A 15,951-nucleotide genomic window follows, 5' to 3' on the forward strand; every position below is an offset into this window, starting at 1 on the left:
AGCCTCCTGTGAGAAGGCCCTTTTAAAACGTTGGAAACCCCTGATAAGACATAAAAAATGACATCAATAAGTCGATAGTAAACACAATATTTGAGATCCACAACAAGGATTAAGCATGTCGTTTTTGATCAAGCCATTCAGAACTGAACAAAATTCAGGGATCTTATTCATTCTACATTTAATCTTAACCTACAGTCCTTAACTCAAGGTGAAATTAGATTATAGTGGTCTTTAAGTTAAAGGTCCCATGTCATGGCCATTTCTACTGATCATATTTCCATTGTTGAGGTCTAGAATAGATTTAAACTGTGCAATGTTCCAAACTCACATTGGTTTCTCAAACAACATCTCTGTATAGTATGTGTATTCACTCTGTCCTAAACGGCTTGTTGGAGCTCCTGCCCCCACCCCCCCCCCCTCCCTGTGAGCCCAGTGTGCTGATTGGTCAGGACGTAGCGAGGCTCGTTGCTGCGAGGAGCGGACAGGTTTCCGTGTCGGCGATACAGCGAGAACAAGCAAAACTCATCCTGAGCACTCACAAACACTAACAGCCGAAGTAAAAACAATAAGTATGGCTTGATATTGAGAAACAAAAAAGGTTTATAACGCTGTGAGAAAGAATGGGTCTGCGGAGAGCATTTCTCCGCCATCCCAACTCGTCTATTACCAGCGTTCAGGGAGCTCAATGCAAGTCAATGGAGAGTTCGTTAGCCAAGGGATCCTGGTGTGTGAGGTGCTCCACGGATTGGTCCATTTGGACGTGTTCACACGTCACAGAACCCAGGAAGTAAACAATGGAAAATCTCCAACGAGGCGTTAAGTGTTGGAGTTTGCATAAAAACCTTCATAACACAAGGGGCCGGGTAATAACCGGAAAAGCATTACATGGGCCCTTTTACTTCCAACTATTCTGTTTTTAAAAAGGTCAAGAATAAAGCTTCAGGACAGTAGGGGGATCAGGTAACAGTATTAACAAAAGTCCAACACGGCTTCAGTAGAATAACAAGAGAAAATGATCCGATGGTATAAATATTTCAAGTGTTAATTTGGAGATGAATCACAGTGAGGAACACGGTGCATTGTTGACCTCTGGTGGCCACACACACCAATATCACATGTTCAAGACACTCTTACATCAAGACAAGAAATGATTTAATTAAATAAGAAAAATCCAGCCGTTTTATCAAACAGATAAAAAAAAAAAGTCTTTATTTTAAGAGTGCGAATTGACAGCCATTTAAAAAAATAGCACAGCATCATCCGGTCGTCTCTTATACAAATAATAATTAGCATAGTGATATGAACATGATAAACACTGTACAACATATGGAAATACACATACCTGCCAACTATAACAATGTGGGAACGCTTGTAAAAACACGCAAGCAGGTTTCGAATTCTCTCAAACCTACCATTATCTTAAAACTTTTCAAACGATACACAAAAATGGCTGTTTTTGTTCTGTCTTCTTATAAAAAAACTATAAAATGAATGCCAAAACAACTGGAATTAAGTGCTTAAAATGCCATTATTAACAACCTCAACATCGGACACTGGCAACCCTTCTTAACAAATGCCCACAGGAGGACTACATGCATCAGAAACTGGAATTTATCTAAAATATAATATAAAAGACAGGCGAGACGACACATATAAATATTCAACATATTAACAAATATGTACAGGGTTGGAGGGAACTTTCTTCTTCTTTTTTCTTTTTTTTAAAAAATACTTTCACTCACTGGCAAGATTTTATTTTGGTAGTAGGCGACGTCTCACTGAGATAAAGCATTCTCCAGGATGTCGGTGTCGACCAAAGGTAAGGATGCAACTTCGAAAAACACCCTGAGAAAAAAGAAAGAATGGATTAATGATCGCAGAAATTTAAAGCACGTCATCACTTTTTTTACACATGTGCTGGTTTGCTTGAACGTACTTGTGTGAGTATTTGTTCCTGATGGCTCTCAGTTTATCGTCCGCAGGAGCTAAAAGCATCTCGTACAGTTTCCTGATGACGGGCGCCAAGTCTGACGTCTGATACCCGGAGTGGAACTGCAGGATGGGAGACTGCAGAGACGACAGACACGTCAGTAGGTAGCCATGTTGGATTATTAAAGCTACAAACATATCCTTAGTAGGGGTGTAACGGTTCACAAACATTTTGGTTCGGTACGTACCTCGGTTTTTAGGTCACGGTTCGGTTCAGTGCGTTTTCGGTACAGCAGAAAAAATTCTCACAAAACACAAAATATTTTTGGGTTTTTTAAATTATTATTAAACTGTGAATAATGTATTCACTCAAATAAATACAAAATATAATAAACATAAACATTAAGGTGCAGCATTTCGATGAACTGAAATAATCTGTATTTGAACTTTACCTAAGCAGCCAGTTTGACATTAGGACTTGCTTTTCATTGTATTTTCATGTTTTTTTAAAGAAAAATTAACTTGTCCACATTGCTTGCTGAAAGGGCAGATCTGCTGGCACTAACAATGTCTCCTGCTGTGGAGAACACCCTCTCTAGGGACAGAGGTAGCAGATACAGCCAGGTAGCGCTTTGCTAAAATGGCAACATAAGGATATAGCTTTGGCTCGGTCTGAACTTTTTGCGAGTGGTGGAGGCTTAAATGCTAGCGGGAGTTGGGTTTGCACTTCAGTCTTTTTTCTTTTGGTTCCGGTGATATTCACGTTCGTGTGATGCCTTTTCAAATGAGTGTGCACGTTTGGTGTATTGCCAGCCGCGTAAACAATTTTTGTTGAACAATGCCGACAAACAGCTTTGGTTCGGTCCACCTGTCTTTGTCCGTCATCCTTGTACGTAACTGCGAAACCAAAATGTTCCCAAACCGGAGACTTCAATGATGCTGGAGGATTTTCGAGCTCAACTTTATCTGCGTTCGCCATTTTGACAGTTCCTCAAATTACTGACTACATTTGAACGAATCCCTGTGACCAGCTCTCATAGTATGCCTCTCCTCCAATGAAATGACTTGGTCGCTCTATGACGCGTTGAACCCAATGTGAGCAAATTACTCTGAACGCTGCGACGCAGCACCTGAGATTACTTCCAATAAATTGTGCACGCTCTCAATTTTTTACGTTTAACGTTATATATATTCGAATAATTTCGGTACGGGTACGTGTACCGTTACACCGCTAATCCTTAGTTGTTGATAGTTCTTCATTAGCCGCGTTCACACCGCAGTACTTTTTCCACTTTAGTTCCGATATAGTTCAGAAATGTCGCGTTCACACCAAAAAGAGCCAGAACTTAAATGTGTTCATCAGAACCTTTTTACCCCCTTTTCAGTCCCTGCTAGAGAGCAGGGACTGAAAAGGGGTAAAAAGGTTCCTATTTCTGATTGGCTGGGCGGAATTCAAACCACGCCCCGTAAAACTCCCAAAAAGTTTTGCGAAGCCGCCGTTTTATTATCCTCGCATTAGCATTATTAGCATTAGCCCAGCGCACAAACGCAGAGACTAACTTATGACAACACAAAATAAAACATGGGAGCGGTGGAGATGAGGAGGTGTCGGCGTTCTGGCGATTTACTGTGAAGGCTTCAGTAGAAGCTGCTGGGAGTCCCAGCAGTCCCCAACTCCGGGGACTTCCGGCCGGGGACTCCGGGTGGCAGTATACGCTGTGAAGTTGTTTGCGGCCTGCCAGTAGACCCAAAGCAGAAGAAGAAGAAGTAGTGACATCAGCGGCTTCATTTGCCTAATCCTCCCTCAGGGACTTATTCCGGTGTGAACGCGATCTGTCTTTTAAGTTCTGATGAACCTTTGTGGGAAAAGTACTGCGGTGTGAACGTGCGTAATAGGTTTCCTTTATTAGAGCAGATTCTAAACCTGGAGTCAGCGCAGGAACGAAATGAAATTATCTGGTCCCCCGCTACAGCTCACATTTGCATGGACAACTATTTGCATTTAAATTGAACAGAGGATTGTTTTCTGCAAAGCAGGAATAGAGGCAGTCAAAAAGTTGCACGTTAACTTTTTAACGGCATTAGGAAGTATTTCAGTTTGAGCAAATATAAAAAGCCTTTAAACGATAAATGAACAGGAACTAAAAAGTAAAATATCCTTTTGTGCTCTTACCACACCGACTTAACTACAAAAGCAAAATATAAACAACTTACGAAGTCATTTTAATCTTCTTTGTTCACTGACATGTTCCTTAATGCTTATTTTGACATGAAAAACAAAAAAATCCCAACTATAAATCTGTAACCAAGTTGACCCTAAATCAATAAACAATCCAACATGGTATGTGTATTTTGAAATAACATTTGTTGTATCTTTAATATTTGTTATCCATGCTTCTTCGTTCACATTAATCTGTCTTTGGCCTTTCCTCTCTGTGGGACGAAAACAAGTGTTCTGATTCTGATATAAAGACATGTCTGAAGAGGGACAAACAGATGAAGTGAAAAGATTAGAAGAAATATGTAATTGAAAGTGTTTTAATGAACCTACCCATCCTCCCAGGTCCTTGGAGATGAGCGCCAGCAGCAGGCAGGCGGAGGCGAGCAGGGAGCCGCGCTCCTCCACCAGATCCATCTCCATCAGACTCATCTCACAGAAGAACCGCGCCAGGGTCAGCGTGTCCATCCCCGCGCTCACACACTGCAGAGAGAACACACACACACACTCAGTTAGTGAAGGGAGACCTCAACACACTGCAGAGAGAACACACACTCAGTTAGTGAAGGGAGACCTCAACACACTGCAGAGAGAACACACACTCAGTTAGTGAAGGGAGACCTCAACACACTGCAGAGAGAACACACACACACATAGGCCTGTCGCGATAATCGATAAATTGACTTATCGTACGATAAATAAAAATGGACTCGATAACTTTTCTGAGCTCGATAAATTGCCGTTTACATAAAGATATGACCAGCATTTTAGCCTGGAGCGCTGTGGCTGCCAGGCGCGCTGTGATGGGCGGGGCTGACGCACAGCCAGGTCAGGACACTCCGCGTGCACGCGCAGCAGCCAAATTAATAATATAGCGACAAGCGGGAGACAATGTGTGACTTACTCGCGGGGAATTTAAAGTGAAATGGAATTGGTTACAAAACCTAACTACACATCTCGATTCTCCGGTGTGGCAGTATTTTGGATTCAAACCAAATCAACGAGGCGAACCTACGGACTTGAATGAGCCGGGCGGTGTGTCGCATTGGTTTAAAAATGTAGCGACAAAAGCAGGCAATACCACGCATTTTAAACCACCTAAAACACAACCACCCCATTCCGTTTTCCCAGCTGGGAGCAAACACGGCAGCTGGAGATGGAGAGCCCCCGCCCGACAATGCAAGCTCGAAAACTTAGAAAAACAGATTTGGATATGGCCTGTTGAGGCATCTGGGTGTTTGACAGTTGACTGTACACTTGACTGTTGTTTTAAGGAGGTTTTTTTTGCTTGTGAGATAATGTGTGCTCATATTTATTTATTTATATATATATAGAGAGAGAGCTCTGTTTTCCAGCCTGACTCTATTTAATTGATTGTTTTGGTTGTGTGTGATTTAATTAATTTGTTTTATTTATTATATATAATTTATATATTTTAATATTATTTCACATTTCATTTGCAATGTTGAATGTTCAATAAAAAGTTATGTTTGAAAGGATGTACTTGAATTATTATTATATATTATCATTATGTCTAAAATGGTCTTAAAACGGCGCCGACAATATTATCGTTTATCGCAATAATTTCCATAAAAAGTTATCGTCCAACAAAATTAATTATCGTGACAGGCCTGCACACACACAGTTAGTGAAGGGAGACCTCAACACACTGCAGAGAGAACACACACACACTCAGTTAGTGAAGGGAGACCTAAACACACTGCAGAGAGAACACACACACACACTCAGTTAGTGAAGGGAGACCTCAACACACTGCAGAGAGAACACACACACACTCAGTTAGTGAAGGGAGACCTAAACACACTGCAGAGAGAACACACACACTCAGTTAGTGAAGGGAGACCTCAACACACTGCAGAGAGAACACACACACACTCAGTTAGTGAAGGGAGACCTCAACACACTGCAGAGAGAACACACACTCAGTTAGTGAAGGGAGACCTCAACACACTGCAGAGAGAACACACACACACACTCAGTTAGTGAAGGGAGACCTCAACACACTGCAGAGAGAACACACACACACTCAGTTAGTGAAGGGAGACCTCAACACACTGCAGAGAGAACACACACACACACACAGGTTACTGAAGGGAGACCTCACACTAGGGCTGCTCAATTAATCCCATTGTAATCGCGATTATGGCTAACAATGTAATCTAAATAAAACAATTATTTTTAGGGATGCACCGAATATTCGGCCGCCGAAAATTATCGGCCGAAAATGGTTAAAAAGGCTTTTTCGGTTTTCGGCCGAAAGGGTTTTAGCACCGAAAAAATATCACCGAATGTCAGGGAACAGGGTTACGTTGGTAAGCTAACGTGTTGTTGTGATGACGTAATCAAAACGCGGCGACAAGCACGGTGCGCGACCATGCTCGCGGCTGGCTCACAGCCAACATGTCTGCCGCTTGGAGATATTTAAAAATATCAGAGAAAGAGGCGCGGATTGCGATTTGTAAAACGTGTTCAGCTGACATTTCTCGAAGGGGTGTAACTGCAAAGACTTTCACCACTTCGGGATTACTCCACCACTTGAAATCAAAACACCCGGACAAATATCCGGAGTAAGATCAAATCACAAGCACTGACAGCGAGAGACTGTTCAGCGCTGCCTCTCATGTGCTTGATGAGAAGAGGAACAGACTTATGGATGATAAAGCAGAGAAGCTACTGTTCATTAAAAAGAACCTCCCACTTTTCTTTAATAAGTAGACAAGGCTGGCTTATCATAAGCTTATCTATTTCTACATGTCTACTCTATACCCACTTTCCTGAACCATTTTCATTGTGAGTTATAATTCACCATCTCAGGGGGATCATCATTAGGGGGAAATGACAGCAGCACAGTGTTCAATATATTGTACTTTCAGTATCTAAATGATACAATGTTGTTTACATTGCTCATGAGGACAGACCACCTTATTTGCAGATTCTTGAAATTGTAATTTAATTTGTAATTGGTTGTGGATTTTGTATCCAGTTTTCACTTTATGCATCTTTAAACAATGTTTACTACTTTGCTTATGAGGACAGACAGCCTTATTTACAGATTCTTGAAATTGAATTGTAATTGAATTTGTAAATAGTTACATTCATGTGGATTTATCCAGTTTGTACATTTGTATGCATGCACTTATAGGTGCATTTGTTGTTGTTGAAGGCCTGGCTGTTACAGTCTTTATTTACACTATTTTGTTGCAGGCCTACTGGCCTAGATGTTTATGCACCTTGGCTTTGTTCTGAATGCACTTTGTTGTAGTTATCCTACAGAGAAAATGCACTTGACTTGGAATTAATGTACTGTGTGCATTCAAAAGTGCTGAATAAATGTTTTATGGACCCATAATAGTGATTACTATTTAAGTTAAGTTTTGCCATAATCATGTCTTTTCCCATAATCAGGTAGCTGAACAACATTGGTAAAAAATGTATACATTATATATATATATATATATTTCTATTAATAATTTTCGGCATTCGGCCAACTGTGTCGGCCAAGAATTTCCCATTCGGTGCACCCCTAATTATTTTAAATAAAAAATGTTTTTTGGTTTCTCAGTTGAATTATACTTAAAGTTCAGGGTAGTCAACTGTTAAAAACATACTGTTCAACATTTTTTCCTCCAATAAATTGATGTTTTCAAAGTAAATGGATATTTGTTTTTAATAATCGTGATATCAATTATTGACCCAAATCATCGAGGTCCTAGCCTTCAGTACAGGTGGCAATATTGTCACCTGCCTGCGCTCATCTCTGAAAACAGGCTGGTGTTTCTAGCAAAACATCTTTAAGAGATACCATGGTGGCCAAGACATTTTTATTTGGTCTTAAATTGTAGTTCAACATTTATTTCCTGTTATTTCTGGACCATGACGGTGAGCCAGCCTTTAATGTTTAACTGAGTGGAATATGTTGAATATGTTTTACCAAAATGCTGGCTATATGGTAAGGAGTTTTCAGGTTGTGACAGTGCACTGCAACATGTTTGTTGATCTTGTTTATTGTTTTTTACAACAAAAAAAAAATCTTGTTTATTGGTATTTATTATTTTGATATTATTTATTTAAATGTAGACATGAATGTATAATTTATTTTATATTGGTTTTTCAGTTGATTACCCTGAATGTATAATTCAACAGTTAAAAAGTTCAAATTATTATTTGATATTTTCAAAGTCAATGAATAATCGGATTTACAATTATTGATCCAAATAATCGACACACACACACACACACACACACACACACACACACACACACACACACACACACACACACACACACACACACACACACACACACACACACACACACACACACACACACACACACACACACACACACACACACACACACACACACACACACACACACACACACACACACACACACACACACACACACACACACACACACACACACACACACACACACACACACACACACACACACACACACACACACACACACACACCCCTAGATATTGTATACAGTGTGTGTGCATCAATGTAATGCATCTATGGCTTTTGAGGAAGTGCAGTTAGGTGTCTGCAAGGTGTTGGAAGAGACAGAAACCGCACACACACCTTGGCATAGCGTCTGAGGAAGCGGTACGGGATGGGGATGTTGATGTCGAAGGAGAGCGCCTGCAGGATCTTGGCCTCCATGGCGATAAGCTCCTCCCTCTTGTACGCGTCATCGCAAATGTAGAGGAAGTCGTCGACACACGGCGGACTGCGCTCCTGCAGGACGGTCAGAATGAAACATTTAACACGTGCAAACTCTCTCCTTCTTTGTATTTGGGATATTTAAAGTCCTGTGGTAAATTCTGCAAGCCTGGTCTGTTTGACTTTCTCTACTTAAATGGCATTTCATCTTCGATTCCACTTTTACTTACCCGTGAGCAGTGTTGTAGTCAAGTCACCGATTCACGAGTCAAAGTCACTCTCAAGTTACCAGTCTTCGAGTCCGAGTCCAAGTCCGAGTCACCAAGGGAGAGTCGTAGTCGAGTCCGAGTCATCATTACCTGTGTTTGAGTCCGAGTCACCTAAGAAGAGTCCAAGTCAAGTCCGAGTCACAAGTCTTCATGTATTAACCTCCGTGGATATATGTGTTGAAATGTAGCCGCTCCTCTACATTGCTTTTATCCTGTCATGTTATACTAATCTGTCTATTGAACTGCTGTGAAGCCAGTTTGGCTACAATTCTTGTAATAGGTGCTATACAAATACAAAGCTTATTACTAATATCAATATTATTATATATAAATGAACTATATTTAAAATGAGTTACCGTTTAGAGAAGTGATTATATTCGTATGCCAACATTTTCCTATGGTAAAGTTTTCATTTTGCACTTTTATTTTGACAGTAATAAGATCGGGACTCTTATTTTGAAGGAACTTTTACCGGTTAAATCGGTTTACTGATAAAGATTTAGCCCCAGAAAGCACATGGCTACTTAGCATGCAAAATGACGTCATTCTGCATGTTAAGTAGCCATGTGCTTTCGTGTTATCGGCTGAATCTTTATTTATTGATTAGATCACGTTACTCTGATGATAGTGTTCAAGATATGTCTGAATTCGATCCTTAGAGTAATGTGTTACGGAGCCTTCTCTTCAATATTGTTTCCACATAACGAGCATTTTGCGCTGCTCTTTTCCACTTTGGAAGCAGAATGTGTGAAAGCATACAGCACATGCGGGGTGTGTCTCTTGACATCTCTAGACTTGAAAAGCGGGGCCCAGTCCGTGAACTCGCCTCACAGGTGCACATGCCAGGATAGAGGACATCAGACTCCAGAGAAAACTTGCTCATGTCAGAGTCCAAGTCAGAGCGTCAATGTACAAGTCGAGTCCGAGTCATTGTGGGGGGGAAAATTCACGGGTCAGAGTCCAAGTCATCGTGCGCAAGAATTCACGAGTCCAAGCCCGAGTCGCGTCAATCAGTGCGTGAGTCCGAGTCAAGTCACGAAAATCGGCACTCGAGTCCGAGTCAAGGACTCAGTGCTCCATCTCTGCCCGTGAGCATCAAATCAAACCCACTGGCCATGCTTAGTAAAGTGTTTTTTTATGTATTTATGTGTATATTACTTACGTTTGTTATAAATACTTGATATCCACTTCGATAATTGATAGTAGAATATATTTAAAAGATTACACAAAAAAAGGAAACTGTATTTCGAATTTAATGCATCTTTTATAGTGAAGTGCAGTTTGTTGTTATTTGGTGAACTGACCTGGATCCGTGTGTTTAACGTATTATTTGTATCTGTATTGTATTCTCTGTGTTTTTACCTCAAACTTGGAGGCGATGAGCATGGTGGTGGAGCCGACCAGCTGCAGCAGCTCCCTGTGGACGGGGGTCTTTGAGAGGTAGTGGTCCGCCATCTTCACAGCCAGGTACAGAGTCTCATGGTACAGCTCAAAGTTCTCCTGCACACACACACAGTCAGGTCAACTAATGCACACACACAGAATAAATGAAACTGGAGAAGCAGCATGCGTGAGATACACACACACACAGTTTTGATGTCATTTAGTTTCTGTCATCCAGCTGAGAAGGGAATGATTTTTATAATTACACGCTTACAATTGCTGAGAATGGTTTTACTTCGATTTTTCAAATGGATTCCCTCACTCACTTTACCATTCGAAAATAGAATCACTTATTCTTGCAAATGCGCGAAATGCTAGCAGGAAAACCCACCTGTACTTCCACCAGCCAGTCGATCAGGATGGCTCTCATCTCTGGGTTGAGGGTGGGCTGACTGGGCATGTAGTTACAGAGGACAAACTTCTCCTGCAGACCATAAAAACACAAGAGGGGGAAGATTACCTTCTGCATTAAAAGCTACTTTAAAAAGGGGACATATCATGCTATATTTTAACAATATATTGTAGGGCCATACCTATATAAAGTATGTAAATATAGTTTTTTTTTCAAAATACCAAACGGATCCTGCATTTTAGCCATGCCTCATTTCGCTCTATATGCTCTTTCCAGTCCTGTTTTTGCAGGGGGCTGATTCTGTGAGCTGCAGCTGACCACGCCCCCCTGCAGGAGAGGGGAGCGTGCTCTGAGATCAGCTGCTGGGCTGTCAGAAGAGGGGGAGAAAAAGAGATCTCCCTCCTCCGTGTTTTATTCTTATAGAAGTAAGAGAAGCAATGTGGCAGAAACCCTCCTTTTTACGCAGCGGTCCAGACATAAACATCAAACGGCGACACATATTCAGTTGCCAGTTACTTTGCCATTAGGGCAGGGATATCTAGATACTTTCCAAGGTTTGACATCAGGAATTGTGCTACTTTTAAAGCAAGCAGCGATGTTTTCAAATCTGTAATCAAAAAGCTCCTCAAAAACGTTATCGAAGCAGATCCTGCCGTTTCTACGTTAGTTCAAACGGTAACAACGGACTATTTTTCTTGGCGGATGCATGTCAATTTAAATCAATACATAGAGCTATTTTTTAAATCAATAAAATCATTTTCTAAATGCATAAAAGCATTTCAATTAATATTGGGAGTCATGTCGTTACTTTGTTGAGAATGTGGCCGTGTAATACGTAATGGATAATGTGCCTTCATGCCGATCTAGATCCCTCCGCTTCGCGTCGGGCTCCTGATCGGCCTGTCGGTGTTCTTTCCCCATAATGACCGTGTCGCTGCACATTATCCCTTACTTATGATTATATAGAGTCATTATTGCAGTGATGCAAACACATGTATGGTGAAAAAAGAGAGAACTATTCAAAGCAGAAAAAAACAGCGTAATATACCATCTGACAAAGGCCTGTTCTATAATGCTTCAATTAACTGGCTATTATTTATAATATACTCAGATCAATAGGAGACAGAGATGTTAAGTTATAAATCAAGGGTTTTTATTATTATTTACAGCAGGGGTGGGGAACCTTTTTCTTTTAAATTTTTACAACGTCCTCCGAGGGCCGTACAAATTATTGAACTCAACCTCTGCTTAAAAAAACTAAAATCACAGCCCATTCATTTGGCCTTTCTTTCATTCTGTGCAAAGAAAAAGCAACCTCTTAATCCAGAGATCTCCCCATGACTCGCGCATGCACGTGCACGGTGTGGCATGACCACCAAAACAGAAAGATATGGACACAAGATGTGTGCAAATGTATTTAGTATCCTATCCATGTGAACATGATTTAAGTGGGGGGGACCTAACCTCCTCTAGGGGGGTCCGGGGGCATGCTCCCCCGGGAAGATTTTTTTTTTAAATATTGAAGTCAGTGTCTCCCCTAGGTTTACTGCCTTGGCAGGGTACTGCTCGGGTACCCTGGAACCTGGAAATTTGTTATCCTCTGGAGCAGAGAGAGGAGCTGTGGATTATTGTTATTGATATCGTACAGTAACAAAGTATGTGTACATTAAAAAGTAAGCACCCCCTAGCTCCTAATTTTTTTTTTTTTTTTTATAATTTTCAAAAAAAAAAAAAAAAAAACATATTTCTTGGGGGTGCTTTGGCAATCCTGGGGGGTGCTTCAGCACCCCCTAGCTCTCCCAAGAAATATGTTTTTTTTCTCGAAAATTATTTTTATTTTTATTAAATTAGAAAAATTATTAATTACATCAATGCAAATGTGGAACAAACAAATGTTTGACCAAAAACATAAAGCCAATACAGGTGATATGATTAGGCCAATGAGCAATACCCATTCGATTTTTGAACTACCCTAGGCTAAATTACTTTGTGAAACTTGAGTGACTTCCTGTTAGCTGGAGCCCCAAATTATTTGCTAACAGCAAAGTGACAAATTGATCGTTTTTTAGTCCTTAAATGTCCACGTGTGGACACTCAATCAAAACCAACTGAAAGCGAGAGGGATTCTGCACATAATAGGCCTTGTGAGTACAAGTAGCTTACTTCTGGGTCTCTGTGTTTCATTCAAGCTCTGCTCTGTGTGTGTGTGTGTGTGTGTGGCACGAGCCATTTTGTGTGCGTGAGCGAGAGAGAGAGCCCGCGCACCGGTGGGTATCTACCGGAGATTGTTGTGGTTAGCATCTGGTGCTAACGGATATAAGGAGCTTTTTCAACAACAAGGTGGAGGGAGAACTCTCTCCTGTCAGACTGAGAGTCTCAGATAACCTCAGCTCAGGTGAAGTAAAGGACTCTCAGTGTTTAGATAGTTAACTTTAGTCTAGTTATCTCAGTGGGTCTCAAACGGTTTGTTTTAAAAAAGGGGAGTGATTTGTAAAATATCTATAAAGAAATAGAAAATCTGTTTACAGTTCTGTTTCATATGTATGTTGAGAGATCTATCCATAGATCTCTTCATTTTGCTCTCAAAGTGCACCAGATTGATGCTTTTAACTTCAATATTTAAAAAGAAATCTTCCCCACTAGAGGAGGGGAGGACCCTCCTAGAGGAGGTGAGGTCCACTCCCCACTTGTAAAAATAGCACTTTATCCCTGCTTACACCTATATGCCGTGAGCTGATTACCGAGCCTTCATTGTAACAGTCGCGGGTACCAGAGTTCCCGTTAACCGGTAATTACCGGACTACGACCGGTAAAATATGCTGAAGACCGGCAAATCTAAATCTCTCCGGTCAAAGTGTCCGTTCAAAATAATTTCCGTTTAGCGCAATACCACATCAGTGGCGCAACTTGCGCCACTTATGTGAGAGACAAAAGAGTATGTGACAGACAAGAATAGTCAATTCTAGTGTCTAACACTTAATATGGAGAAAGAGATGTCCTGTATGGGTTGATTGTGCGTTGATCTGTTGGTAATGCCTCGGGGTTCCGGTGGGCATGTAAACAAATGCATAATGCTGCGCTATACTTTGTGGCCTAAAGCACAATAACAAAGAAGACCTTTGACCAGCACTTTTCTAATTTAGTCCGGAAGATTTAAACTTTAACGGACATGTTGACCGGCGAAAAAATATTCTAACGGGAACTCTGGTGGGTACACTGTGTGTGCGTGGGGAATGTTGCAGTAGAAAATTCAACTGTAGCACTGGTGCATTAAAGGCCCTGTGAAGTGTGCACCTGTGCATGATCTGTTATGCTAATACGTATAGTAATGACCAAAATTGTCCATTGGAACCCATATCAAAAAATGTTGGAATAGCAACAAATTTGACGAGTTTTGAATTTTCCAGGGAAATCTGCAGTCGACCTTCGCCTTCGTGGGCGTGGCTTGCGATCTACTGCGTGACGTCACGAGATGGACGCCGCCGCACTGTTTACATTCACCACCGTTCGTTTTTTCTCTTTTTCAAAGTCGAATTTCTCAACGTTTTTGAGCTAGTATTTTCCTGGAAAGTGTGTCGGAGTCGACTGGAAGTGATTGCCAATCGAGAAAACCTGACAATGGAGGCGACAGTGAAGAAAGAGGGATGAAAAACACAGGGGAAACGATGCATTGCCGCTGGCTGTAGTAATGTCAAGTCTGCCGAAGTGGCGATGTTTCTGTTCCCAAAAGATGAAGGTGAGCCTGGCTGGTGTCATTGTTTCGTAGATTCTTTGATTGATCATGATAAATAAAGGCCAGTGGTCGATTCGAGAGAGAGAGAAAGAGAGACTGACAGAGTTACAGGGTTGTTGTTAGCATCTGGTGCTAGCTCGGAGCTAACGGAGATTAGCTGTTTCAACAATAAGGAGAGGGAGAGTGCTCTCCTGTGGGACTGAGAGAGATAACGTCAGCTCAGGGAGGTAAACTGTAGCCTAAGTTATCTCAGTGGGTTTGGTCATCTATGTAAACAAATATTTCCATCTATGTAATATTAGTTGTATAAAATAGGTTAAGAAATCCTTCCAATGTTTTTTGATTATTGAAATATATGTTTCATATGAGTGTTGAGAGCTGTATCCATAAATCTCTTAATGTTGCCCTCAAAGTGCACCAGATTGATCACTTTCCTCATCTATCCTGTCCGAAAAGCTGTCCAAATCAATCATTTCTCTCACACTAGTATCACTTTCCAGAGTCTCCGCCATGTTTACAATCGCAACTGGGTACATCTTGTGACGTCACAGCCATTATCGTCTGCAACTTCCGTTAGGCTCAGACGGCAAAATTAATAATTCATTAATTCATTAATTATGAATTATTAAAAAATATTTTAGCCATGAACAGGCACAATGATATGTAAGGAATGAAACTGCCATTTCATTTTGGTGCAAAAACATGCACTTCACTGGGCCTTTAATGGGAAACCCTTAATGTTTGAGCACCCTCTATGAAACGTCAAGCTACTCCACAGCACCCCCTAGAGAAAATCTCTGGCGCCGCCACTGCTGCCTCATCCTCTATTGCTGGAGGCAGCTCCACCTCATCGGATCTCTGATATGAAAGCAATCGTGTTATGATCATATAGAGCTATTGGTGTGAGTCTAACATTAAACAAGAAGTCAGCTTGTCATACATTGCTGACGATACATTTTAAGTGGCAATTTGTTGAGTCACTGCCGCTAAATGCCGTAGCATCAAGCTAGCAAATCCTGCATTAGCTCACATCAACAGGTGTAGAAAGAACATCCAATTATCCTGAGCTAATTTACTGAATAAACCAACTCACATCTCCTGTCTTTTTTTTCACCCCAACTCATTAGACTATTCTTCTGCTGGCGTTTCATTGTTGTTTTCTGTCAAATTCAATACTGTAGTTCAAAACCGCGGTACCTGCTCACCATCTGTGAGCTATTTTTAGAATGCGCACGCTACGTTCGTTGTCGCGTTCGCGCGCGTCCACCTGGGCAGGCTGTTTGTGTCTTTCTCCCGTGACGATAACGGCTTGCGGT

At 41.2% G+C, this 15,951-nt stretch overlaps 1 protein-coding gene across 1 annotated transcript in view; it reads right to left on the reverse strand.

Annotated features, from left to right (window-relative positions):
* Positions 1-1,192: 1,192 nt before the first annotated feature.
* Positions 1,193-15,951, reverse strand: part of ccnb3 (cyclin B3) — a 16,044-nt gene continuing 1,285 nt past the window's right edge. Inside the window, exons 4-9 of the mRNA XM_079671171.1 lie at positions 10,882-10,974; positions 10,470-10,607; positions 8,758-8,913; positions 4,481-4,630; positions 1,937-2,067; positions 1,193-1,845 (exon numbers count right to left, since the gene is read on the reverse strand). Coding sequence (XP_079527297.1) covers positions 1,776-1,845; positions 1,937-2,067; positions 4,481-4,630; positions 8,758-8,913; positions 10,470-10,607; positions 10,882-10,974 — 738 coding nt within the window. The 3' untranslated portion in view covers positions 1,193-1,775. The remainder of the gene's footprint in view (positions 1,846-1,936; positions 2,068-4,480; positions 4,631-8,757; positions 8,914-10,469; positions 10,608-10,881; positions 10,975-15,951) is intronic.

This window comes from Notothenia rossii (assembly GCF_949606895.1).
Source record: "Notothenia rossii genome assembly, chromosome: 3".
Lineage (NCBI taxonomy): Eukaryota > Metazoa > Chordata > Actinopteri > Perciformes > Nototheniidae > Notothenia > Notothenia rossii.